We start from the raw sequence: 12002 nt of genomic DNA, 5'->3' as shown, positions 1-12002 counted from the left end.
AGACAAAAAAATTAATAATGTTTATGAAAATACAGAGTGAAAGAGAACCATAGTTTTACCTGTTGCTTTTAGGTTGTTGAATTTCCCAGAGACCTAAAATTAAAGATCAGAATATTAGTAAGAGCGATAAATAGTTATCATGGTATTGCATCCAGAACTTGAATAGGCCAAACCTGATTATAACATTTTGGTTAGGACCATACAACAAAGACAGGAAGGAAGGAAAGAAGAAGGAAGAGAGGAAGGAGTGAAGGAGAAAGGAACAAAGCAAGGAAGGAGGAAAGAAAGGAGGGAGGGAGGGAGTGAGGAAAGGATGGAAGGGAAAAAGATGAAGGAGGTAGGAAAGGAAGAAAGAGGACACACAAGGAAGGAAGGAAACACACATGGAGGAAAGGCAGGAGGAAGGGATGGAAGGAAGGAAGAAAGGAAGGAAGCAAGATGGCAAGGGAGAGGGGAAGGGAAGCAAGCAAGATTTCTCCCTTACTGCTTATTATGCTGTACAAAGTGATTCTCCCATTTGAATTCAAGGATTTAAATCACTCAAATGAAAGCTAATGAGACATACTTTCCTGTGGTGCTGAATCGTTTAAAACAATTCTCAAAATAAAGTTTTGGATGAAATCTTGTAATTCCATGCAGCAGGGCTGTCAACTCTCCTGGATAATCCGGGAGACTCCAGATTTTGAACAGTATCTCCCTGTCTCCAGATTTATGTATGTAATCTCGCGGAAAATTGCCGAAGTGTACCATTTGTTGTAGACTTGACTTGCCGAGAATAAAATCTCAAATGTTTATCGTTGTAAAAGAGTTAATCCCCACCCCCACCCCCCGCCCTCCCACTGAAGCTGTGAATTTATCCTTGATGGCACGCCCCTGTAAGGAGCTTTGTTGATGCTGTCTGGGAAGTTATATTCTCCATATTTGAAGACGTGGGAGGTTGACAGCCCTGATACAGTTATAAATGAAAGGATTAAAGACAGACAAATATCCAACCTCATGGTTGTTACTAGCATCAAACTCCTCAACAGCTTGTTCAGGGCTGTGCTGATCCAGCTGCCGGAACCAGTGAGGTACCGTGTCATCATTGTCATCATCAGCAGTTTCATTGCTCTCATAACTTTCACTTGGTGACTCATTTTTGTCAGCAGGTTTGTCCAACTCTGGCCAGAATAATGATGATTTCTTTGTAACCGCTCCAGCACTCTGTACCTCTCGTGCAGCCTGTTTGAGTTTCACAAATAAAATACCAGAAAGAAAATCAATACTAGAGATAAACTTGTCCGAGTGGAGTACAACTCAGAATGTGAGCATGAACTATGACATGGTAATAGCAATATTATTACAATGGAACAATGGAAGGGCTGAGAGCATAACCAACCTAAATGCATTTCAGTTCGCTTTTTGCTGTTTTAGGTCAGATTCACTAGAATTTTTGCATGTGGCCTTGAATTCCTTCACAAGACATTGCTCCAATGTTTTGTCCACTGCTTTGCACCTCGTTTTGTGAAAGAAATGGAAATTTTGCCCAGAATCATAGGTTTTTATTTCAAATAAAGTGCAAAGCAGTGACTAAAACATTGGGGCAATGTTTCGTGAAAGAATTCATTAGGCCACTCCATTTAAAAACACTAACCATTTTTGAAGAAGAACTACCCAATGTCCAGGACGCATTGTGATTTCAGGGGGACAGTGAGAAGATTCATGGAAGAGAGGACACACCAGGAAGATAAAATGAAGGCAGGAGAATAACAAGGGAACTGTAGGGTTGTTTCTCAGCTATACCAAAGAGGGGTGTCTGAGCAAGTAAAGAGAATTGCTGATCAACACTTTTTGTGTAACATTGATTCAAACCAGGTAGAAGAGTAAAAGACATCATGCATGCATGTCAGAAACCACTCAACGAAAAAAGGAATGAATGTGACATGTACAAGAACACTTGTGACTACCACAGTGTTGCATAATTATGCTATGGTTCAATTTTATTGTTGGTTTAAAGTATGTTTTCCATTGTTTCAAACTCATTATTATACATTACCATACCCAAGAACCATGGGAAGATACATGAAAAATTTAAACCAAGGATAAATTTGAACCACAACAAATACATGTGCATCAGAGAAACACGGAGTGGACAAAGTCAGACTAACAAATGAAATCCTTGAACCAGGAAACTATCCTTCAGCTGAGAAATGGTGGGAAAAGAAGAGAGAGATTTTGTATACCACAGTTCCAGTTCAACTGGTGAGATTCAAAAGAGGTTTGCGGTACGGAAAGGTTCACGAGAGAATCAAATGGCTATGAAAGAAATAGAGGAATGAGGGTAATGAACAATTCAGACCACTTTGAAATGTGGAAACCTGTCTTTCAACAGTTACGTTGATAGAGAAAGGGACCATGGTCAACGCCTTGAGATTTCCCTGTCCATTTCTTTTAAAAAAAAGTTTTTACATTTATATAGTTATCACAGAGTGTCTGAAATGGGGTTACATTACAACAGAATATTTATCTGCCATATGGGTTTAAAAATCTGAAAAGAGGCAGTTCAACTACAGTCGAACCTGGATATAACGGCCACCCTCGGGACTTGAGTAACTGGCCACTTAATACAGCATCACTAAAAATACTCACTGGGCGTGGTCTAATGTCAATTTTAATGGCGTATCATACAAAAACACTTAATGCAAGGAAACAATAGGACAATCACCACTCTTTCAAGTGATCAACACTTTAAACAAAGTTCAGTGCCAACTTGCAACTTAACGATATAATATACGTAACATTGTGTAAAAGTACTATACAATAAATTGTCCTCTACTCTCCTACGGTATACAGTGCTCTATTTCTATGACTTACAGTTCACAACAAAATATCTCATTCCGTCATTTCATGGTTGTTACACTCAATGTTCAATGTCACATGGCTGAAGAACAAGTTAATTAAAGAGGAATTTCTTGCTAAAGAGTGAAGCATATTCAAAACAAACTTTTTTTAGCGTTCGTGATATGGTACTGTTCTTCAGCACATTGCGGACATCTGAAAAACGTTAACTATAAATATTAAACGGCCGAGTGTCAGCTTACAGTGGCTTTGTACATGTTATTTCTTTATAGTGATGCTGGATTGCATTGTTAAACACAATAAAATACCGCATAAAGTAACATATAGCTAAGTTTCCATTCAAGGGTGGCCGCTTAATACAGGTAAAACTAACAAAGGAAGACAAACATAGGACTGCTACAGGGTGGCCGCGGCCGCTTAATGGAGGTGGCCGCCTAATACAGGTAACAAATACAGCGTTTGTACGAGCAAACAATCGGGACTTTAAAAACTGGCCGCTTAATAGAGGGTGGCCGCTTAATACAGGGCCATTATATACAGGTTTGACTGTATCCAAAACAGCATGTGACTGGATTGTCAACCATGGAACAATCCTAGAAGAGAAAATTAGTTTTTTAATTGGCAAAAGTTTCAGAGATACTGCTACAAATAAATGCTCATTACCACTCCTGGCTGGTAGAGAATATATTCATCTTTGAATACAGCTCCACCATCACGGGTGTTTGGTACAGGCTCCAACCAACCAGAGTCCAGCAAACCTTGGCCTATCATCACAGCCTGGTTCCTGTAAAACAAACACATAAAAAAAGGTCATCTATTTGCAGTAGTGACGGACTACAGAAAAAAAAAACAAAACAAAACAAAAACAGAAAGAAGAGCCATCCATGCTTAAATTTTGTTCTGTCGTACAAGACAGTATGACTCATGCTTGTTGAATATGACATGATTATAGCCAACTGGGTGCTACATGCCGAGTTGGATATCTATCCTCTCATATCCAATGCACGCTTGTGGAATAGAGCAATAATGATTACAATGATTACGTTAAGTGATTCTTGCTAATTAGGTGTAGATCATATGACGTCACTAAAGCTTATATGAACAAGCACTTCGTTGATCAGTCAGTCATAAGCTCATTTCATAGGGCAAGCTATCAACCCAACCCTCTCTCCCAAGGGAGTCTATTGATTCAGCTACGACGTCATGACCCCTACTCAGTGTACAGCACTCAAACCTGATTCAATAAACTTGTTGTCCAAACCTCTAGTTATGTGGTTATTGAGAATGCAAGATAATTATTGTTAATTAAACTGAGGACTTTGTTACATTAGATGTTCACTAAAACAAGGTTTCATTGTATTAGAGTATGTGATGGGGGGTGGCTTTGGAGGAGTTTTAAGGGGGTCTACTTAAGCCTTGTGTGTGCCTGGTAAGTCACTGTTTTTCCACACTTTAGGCCCAACCTCCCATCTAGGCACAAGTTCCTAAGCTCACTAACTGTCAACGAATTTAATGGCTTTAAATCAACCCACAAAAGGAGTGAATAGCTTAGAAAAACAAGTAGTTACTGAGAAACATCAAGACAATAAATATTGCAATCAATAACTGGAACAGTCCAGAGCAAACCAAAACTCATCACAATTTTAAAACTTAAGATACCATTAATGTTAAATCCTGTTAGAGCAATGCATGGGAAAGTGTACTTGGTTTAAGTTATTGAGAAGGTTCAAGCAATTATTTAAGATTTCCCCGTATATTATACTAACTTGAAACAAAGTAATTGATTTGTAACCCAGGGTTAGGGGTGGCCGGGGATGGGTGTATACCCTTGTAAAAGCTAGAAGTGCTGCCCTGAAGGGTGTGGTTTTTGATCAGTTTTGCTCTGAAAACTGATATAGATTTTAAACATCTTGGTCTGAATTCAAGTATGGTTTATTAGGGAATTATGATCGAGCATATAAGCAAATATAACAAAGCCAAAAAAAAAAAAAAAAAAATGAGAGAGAAACCAAAAGATACAATAAAGAAGAGCTTGGGGCATAAGTGACCTATGTCATTTTTCAGATCACTTTTCATTGTTTTAGCTACGATTTACTGGATTTTTTGAATGTGGCCTTGAACTCCTCCAGGAGATGTTGCAAGTTTCAATTTTTTTTTTCACAAACAGATGCACAAAACAGCGGATAAAACATCAAATAGCTAAGGGGGTTAGCTGGTTTCTAAAGAAACTGTGGTGCAGTGTTGGTGGGGAGTAGTAACAAATGTTAAGTTCTATCAACATAGTTGGTAACTTAAAGGTAATTTTTTGCCAGCATATATGAGTGCAGTAACGTTTCGAGTGTTAACCCTTCGTCAGATTGATTCGCTCTGACAAAGGGCTTACGTTCGAAACGTCACAGCCATTACCTTATCAACTCTGTTGATAAAACCAAACATTCGATAAATCATCAAGGCAATGTTCCCTGAAGGAATTGGAGGCCACACACAAAAAGTCTGGTGAACCTGGCCTAAAGCAACAAAAGGAAATCTAAAAAGCACTTTAAGTTGTTTATGCCCCAAGCCATTCAACTGACATGATAAAGATCAATTTTTCAGCAATACACAGAAAGTGCAACCAAAACCCAATCCCTGGCCAAGTTTGAAAATGGGTATGGATTTCAGAGACCACGTCTGAAAACGGGCTAAGGAAAATGACATATTTTGGTGAGGTCTGACATAGGGCTAGCCTCCTACGACAGACGCTCTTTGGGCTTGTCATGCAGACCCCAAAGAGCGTCTGTGTAGGGTCATGATTCAGAAAACTGGGTGGCAGACCACCACCAAAGACTCCAAGGAGTACCCCACTTCCTTAAGCCACAATTCATTGGTTAAAGTGAAACCCCATGGACTCCACCCGTGTGAAAACATTGTTTGCACAGTGCACTATGCCCCTAGCTTCAAATTTATCAATTGAAGGGTCCAGAATTTAACAGAATTTAATTTGAACAATCATGTAACTTTGTACCTTGTGGATGTTTTCTCATACATGAGCAGCCAGTCAACTAACTCACTCCCAACAAGACAATTCAGATAGGTCCTCAAGCGAAATCGATGGCTCTGAAGTTCCAATCCAGACCTTGGAGACATGATTTGATTCCACAATTCACGGAAAGAATCCTGACAACAACAACAACAAAAAAACTGGTTTAATAAAAATACTCTCCTGTAAAATTCCAAATTTATGTCTATTCATAGGACTTATTTGGGGGCTCTATATCGACTTATTAACAGAGGGAATTTTTCATTTTCAAAATTGGCTGGGTTTAGCAGTAAAAACAGCTTGAAAAATTAGGCTGCACAGTTAACAGCAAAATAAACCCCACCAATTAAGTACTCTACCCTCCCTTCCCTACATCTCAGATTAACCTCCCCCCTTGATCGTGAAAAGTGCATCTGTGCATGCCCCCCCCCCCCCACCCACCCAACCCCAAGCAACATCAAATTGACATAATGGAATCAAGAATATTTATTTCAGCAGTCACCAAGATTTGAACTCACACCAATCTGAATTGGAACCCTGCTTTATGGATCCCCGCTTATTACGGACAGTTGTGTTTGTCCCGTCAAAAAGCTCAGATATTTTCTCTTACGTGTACATTAGCCCGCTTAATACAGACAATGGTTAATATGGACAACGGACACTTTTCTGTGACCTGAGTGACACACTCTCACACTAAGTTAACCTCGCTTTACAGACACTGGTTATTTGCACACTGTATGAATTGTCTTATTCTCAGTCCGTCTGACTGAAATGCCCACAAATTCAAGGAGAACTTATCTTAACAGTGATCATTAGCCATCATATAGAAATCAACCTTAAAGGGAAAGTATCAGGAAAATTTGATGTCATTTCAAAACCCAAAAGTGTTTGTCTGACAACAGAAACAAAAAAAAATTGCCTACTTTTGTTATAAATTATCACCCCAGTGCAATGAAAAAGTCGATTGGTGCCTCTGGTCAGAGACAGAGTAGGTCGGAATGGATTGAAACTTGAAAAATGTTAGGCTAATGTTTTTCAAGTTCTCGCATTTTTGTTTCCAAATTGCGCTAGAACAGATCATGAGTTGTTCCTGTCAAGAATTGAGTTGATTTCTCTCCTCTCGTTGTTAGAACTAGAATTATTTTGTAGCAAAGTGAAGGTCTTATTTCACCATTTTTAACAAAAGAGGTCAAAAACCCCATGACACTTCCCCTTTAAAGCTCAAAATACTACTGTTACAAACCTGTTTCAACATGTCAGCTTCAGCTGCACAAACTCCAAATGCATCAAATGGCCTCCGCCCTGACAGAGGTGAGGGCCTTTCCTTCTGAGAGGTCATTGTGTTTATACTTGTACTGTTGCTGTGTTTTCTCAAGGATGGTTGTACATAGAAATTCTCCTCCTCATCAAAATCAAATGGGTAGCTTTTAGAGTGTGGCAGATTGCCACTGGTGGTGGCACTAATATCTGGATCTGTAGTGAAACCACTTAGGTCGGCCTGCAACTGTTCTAGGTTCCTAACCATGTTTAAGTCAGCTGATGACTGGGTATATCGCTGGACAACCTTGTGACAGTAGGTGCACACCCGCAAAAATCCTGCCAGTCAAAAGATATAACGAGATGTCTAACACATTTATTTACATTATTACTAATTAGCCTGCCAATATCTTTGAAATTCAAGAGAAACTTAATATTTAGCAGTGTGGCAGTGCAGTCTGATTACTAGGGCACAGGGATTGCACGGTGGTGAGAGCACTGGCCTCCCACCAATGTGGCCCAGGTTCAATTCCTGGCATTGACACCTATTTGTGGGTTGAGTTTATTGTTGGTTCTCTTCCGTGCTCAAAGGGCTTTTTCTCCACATTCTTTTGTTTTCCTTTTTCCACAAAAACCAACATATCCAACTTCCAATTTGACCCGGAACGCACAAACGAGCTTCTAGAGCTGGTAGTCCATGGGTAAACAAATTATGTTTAATCGGAAGGTCTTAGGTTCGACTCCTGATAGGAGCACTCGGAATTTCATTTTCTGAGTTTGCCCGTGTCATTGCTGAATAATATGCACATCATTCTCATTTGTTCACCAGGCTTAAAATATTACATCACATTTCCTATCATTGTGCATATGCCACTCATTGACATTCCAATGCTAGCGGTATGCAGGATGTTTGTCCCATGAACCTAGTTTAATGGCCTTAGCTCCCGCAAGTCTCCTGGAGCTCAGTGGAAGAGCATCCGAACTAGTAATCGGAAGGTCTTAGGTTCGACTCCTGATAAGAGCACTCGGAATTTCTTTTTCCGAGTTTGCCTGTGTCATTACTGAATAATACATCATTCTCAAATTATGTTTATGTTTACATTCTTAAGGTGGTCCTAACCTTTGAGTCCACGACAAAAACCTTATGTGTGACCATTCAAATCAAAGCTACTGAGCAGTACTTTCCTGTGGTGCTGTTTATTATGCAATGCAAGATGGTCCTAACTTTTCAGTCTGTGGATGAAATCCTCAAGTGTGACCATTCAAATGAAAGCTACTGAGCAGTACTTTCCTGTGGTGCTGTTTCTTATGCATGCAAGATGGCTCTAACTTTTCAGTCCTGGGTGAAATCATAAATAAAGTGGTGGTGGATTCAAGATGGCAGGCCACAAATGAAAAAGATTTAGATGTACTATGCTCCCTCCAAGTTGATTCAATGTTCTTGTTTAAATGTTCTTAAAGCTATGGCGAGAGGAGACAGAATCTGTACCAGGGGGTGCTTATCATTAACACGTAGAACCTGGAAATTCCAGTCGGAAAATCAAGTGGTATGCATCATTCCATTAGGAGTTCTTCTGAAATTATGGGCTTCTCGTCAAAGTGATTCATTTTTATTACTCCTTTTGAGATTTACAGCTTATGTTCATACATTTGCATGTTATCCATCTTCTGTTAAGACAAGCTAAATCATTTCGTATTTATGCCGAAAATGGTAAGCACCCCTGGTCTCCTCCAAAGAACATGAACTTAAAAAAAAGCCCAGGCAAAGAAATAAATAGCGTGAAAGAGGGCTGACTTCTTCTCACCTGTATAACCCATAAGCTGTCCAGGAATTTCCTGGTAACAACATCTGTAACAAAATATCTGGCCACAAAGACGACAGTGGTGCCTCCGACGGAAGGTGTTGAACTTCTCTTCACATTCATAGCACTCCTTACAGTTCTCGTCTGGCATCCAATACTGCTTAAAATTGCTTTCTTTGTACTCTTGTCGAAGCTGAAATAATTTAATTTTGTTTAGACTGAAGTGTTTGGTTAGTTTTATTTTTTCAGGTTATGTCTGCAAGTAAGGTTATATTCTGATCTGCAATATGCAAGACTGTTATTCAGTTCAGAAACATTCCACTTTTTATCTGCATAATCCCTAAAGATGGCAAGTTTTTGAAAACCAGGGGGATGGGGGAGGGCGTCTCTACAGCATACATCACATCAACAGGCTTCTTTAATATAACATTTAACCTTACCTGTCCTCGTCCATCTGCAGCGGCATTCAGACGACCCAAGACAGCGTGTACGTTACGATAACCTGCAGGAGTAGGCCGTCTCCCTCTACCTCCAACCACCGCACTGTGTCCATGAGCGCTGATCTTGCGCGCTCCTAAGAGAGGCGAGGAGGCTCGCCTCTGCATCTGAGGAGAACTTCGAGGGCTGACTAGCGGACTGACAGAGCGGTGCTTCTTTGAGCTGTCAACTTTGACTTCCACTCGAGCTTCTGGCCTCTTTCGTTGAAAGAATCGCGCTAAAGAAAAGCTTGATTTAGATGTGTCTGGACTGAGCGGACGAAACGACGTCAAGCTGATTTCGTCCTCCGAATCCATGTCTGCTTTTTAGGGAACCTAGATTCTAGACCACATGAAAATCTCTTCTGTTATATTTCTCCGCATTTCACCTCGAAAAATCAAGGTTAAAATGATTTTTAAGAGAGGAATCGCCTTCATAAACTCATGTCTTTCGACGAAAACATTGTTTTGGGCCTGCAGTCACAACCGCTACCGCGAAAGTAAAAGGGTTGTCACGTAATTGAAACAGAGTGTATCAAGAAAGATGGCGACCAACGTGGCACTGAATCCCTTACGCGAAAATCTAGAATTGCAGCTCTCTGAGGTTGAAATGCTTCGATCTATGTATCCTGAAGAAGAGGAGTTTAAAGTGGATGAACAAGTTCTCGCAGATGTACAGGAATTTTGTTCTGAGAAGACAGATGAAAAGCCAACTGGTCTTAATTTTTCCTTGACATTACAAGTTGATATAAATGGCGAAGGGAATTCTGAGAAACAGAACACTATAGGTTTATCATGTTATTTTCCTCAGGAATACCCTAATAGTAAACCAGAGTTCTTTGCCAGATCTCAGAGTCTGGATAGAGACACCCAGAGGGAACTAAATGAGAGTTTAAATTCACACATCTCGATGCTTGAAAGTGGAGAGCTTTGCACCTTGCCTGCTATTCAGTGGATTCAAGAAAATGGAGGAATGTACATTATAAGAAGTCATTCAAAAAGGATACCTACAAAAGACAGTAAACAACAGGAAAATGAGAATAGAAATAAAAAGAATGGAATCTTCTTAAGAATGTGGTTATATATGCATCACATTTACAGCAAAACAAAAAGGAAGGATATTCTTCAATGGGCTTCAGACTATAACCTCACTGGTTTTTGCCTTCCAGGCAAGCCAGGGGTTGTTTGTTTGGAGGGCAATGAATGCAATGTTGAAGAGTACTTTAGCCGTTTGCGTCGACTTAACTGGAAGAAAATTACTTGCAGACACCGAGAGAAAGGAATGCCAACCAAAAGCATTGATGATCAGAGAAAATTTTCTGGCTTTGATGAACTTTTTTTTGAAGTTCACGGTACTAGAGAAAATCACATGGATATGGGCCAGTTTCTTCATTATTTAGAACAACATGAATTGGGTTATATCTTTCAGGTTTTATTTGGTATAGAAGGTAAATCTAATTTCGACAATTAAAAGCTGTGTTATGGAAGAAAGTGAAGTGTGCGTTTCATAAATGTGTAAACAACGGTCATAGCTCTCCTTGCAACCCTCTTGTAAGTGACCAGTTTTAGTTACAACCACCATTGTGAAACCCCATTTCAATATTTATTTATCATATCACAAACTCTGTTGTTAAAAGCTCTTGTAGGTGACCACTCTAGTAAGCAACCATGACTTGCTTGGACCGTCAAAAACTGTGCTAATTGGAAATTTGGCAGTGAAATCCAAATTGTTCCGAATAAGTTTTAGTTTGCCATGCAAATAAATTATTTGTGAGGTTAGAGTCATAGGTCCATATTTAATTAAAGAATTAACCTTTGACTTACCTGGTACGTGGAACCTCTCCTTACGGACACCTCTATAATACAGACACCTCTCTATTACGGACAGTTCACTTGGTCCCTGAGAGACCGAAATCCATATAAAGCTTACCTCTCTAAAATGGACACCTCTATAATGCGGACACTTATCCCTGTCCCCTTGGTGTCTGTAATAAAGAGGTTCGACTGTACTTCCATTTTAATTAGCTGAGATTAGGAAAAGTCAGAGGCCGATATTAATTTTATTCTTCAAATTTAAGCCTCAAGATAAAATTAAAGTAGACATGGAACTTTGTTTATTATCTTATAGTGACTCTTTTTATCAAATTAGAGCCAATTTGGATCAGTTGGGTTCTCACTGAGCTCAGTTTTCGACCATAGCCTTCCTGGGCTTCTGTCTTTCATCTCAGATAATACATTTTAGATAACTTAATGGGCTGTTTAGCTGGGATATCTAACCAAAATGAATTGACCAATAATTGGTCATAATTATTATGTAGATCTGGAAGAAAGTCGTACAGGAACCCTTGGGAGGGGGATACTCCCATATTTGAGCTATGTAAGTATGTGCTGCTGTGAAGGGTATGGTTTTCAGCGAGTTTACTCTCGAGTACGATATAGAAATCAGAGAGTTGGTCAAGAATAGGGTATCACTTTCTGAGAAACTAATCAGTTGCTTGAAGAATTAAGTCTGAGAAAGTTTCCCAGTAAATGACATTTAAAAATAGGTATGGCGGGCAGTACGACAAACTTACGCAGTCCTGTTATCATTAATAAGAAAGAAAGCATTGA

At 39.6% G+C, this 12002-nt stretch overlaps 2 protein-coding genes across 5 annotated transcripts in view; one reads left to right on the top strand and one right to left on the bottom strand.

The window, feature by feature from the left end:
- The window catches only part of LOC146481982 (1-phosphatidylinositol 3-phosphate 5-kinase-like), a 99148-nt gene extending 89305 nt beyond the window's left edge, over positions 1-9843 (bottom strand). For all 4 annotated transcript variants that reach the window (XR_014864377.1, XR_014864378.1, XM_085108060.1 and 1 more), the window contains exons 1-7: positions 9357-9843; positions 8920-9109; positions 7101-7453; positions 5843-5994; positions 3502-3622; positions 994-1221; positions 60-93 (exon numbers count right to left, since the gene is read on the bottom strand). Coding sequence is in view for 2 of the 4 variants with exons in the window: in XM_085108060.1 (XP_084964186.1) it covers positions 60-93; positions 994-1221; positions 3502-3622; positions 5843-5994; positions 7101-7453; positions 8920-9109; positions 9357-9710 (1432 nt within the window). In the remaining 2 variants the exon portion in view is untranslated. The remainder of the gene's footprint in view (positions 1-59; positions 94-993; positions 1222-3501; positions 3623-5842; positions 5995-7100; positions 7454-8919; positions 9110-9356) is intronic.
- LOC146481981 (RWD domain-containing protein 2A-like) lies at positions 9790-10883 on the top strand. Its single transcript, XM_085108117.1, has one exon. The coding sequence runs from the start codon at positions 9937-9939 to the stop codon at positions 10861-10863; it is 927 nt and encodes a 308-aa protein (XP_084964243.1). The 5' UTR covers positions 9790-9936; the 3' UTR covers positions 10864-10883.
- The last annotated feature ends 1119 nt before the right edge of the window (positions 10884-12002 follow it).

This window comes from Pavona decussata, unplaced genomic scaffold (genome assembly GCF_977016875.1).
Source record: "Pavona decussata unplaced genomic scaffold, jaPavDecu1.1 SCAFFOLD_48, whole genome shotgun sequence".
Taxonomy (NCBI): Eukaryota; Metazoa; Cnidaria; class Anthozoa; order Scleractinia; family Agariciidae; genus Pavona; species Pavona decussata.
This window is presented reverse-complemented; position numbering and strand designations above follow the sequence as displayed.

Bases quoted from the DNA above. Each gene is read 5' to 3' on its own strand.
- LOC146481981 (XM_085108117.1), top strand. From the start codon at position 9,937: ATGGCGACCAACGTGGCACTGAATCCCTTACGCGAAAATCTAGAATTG.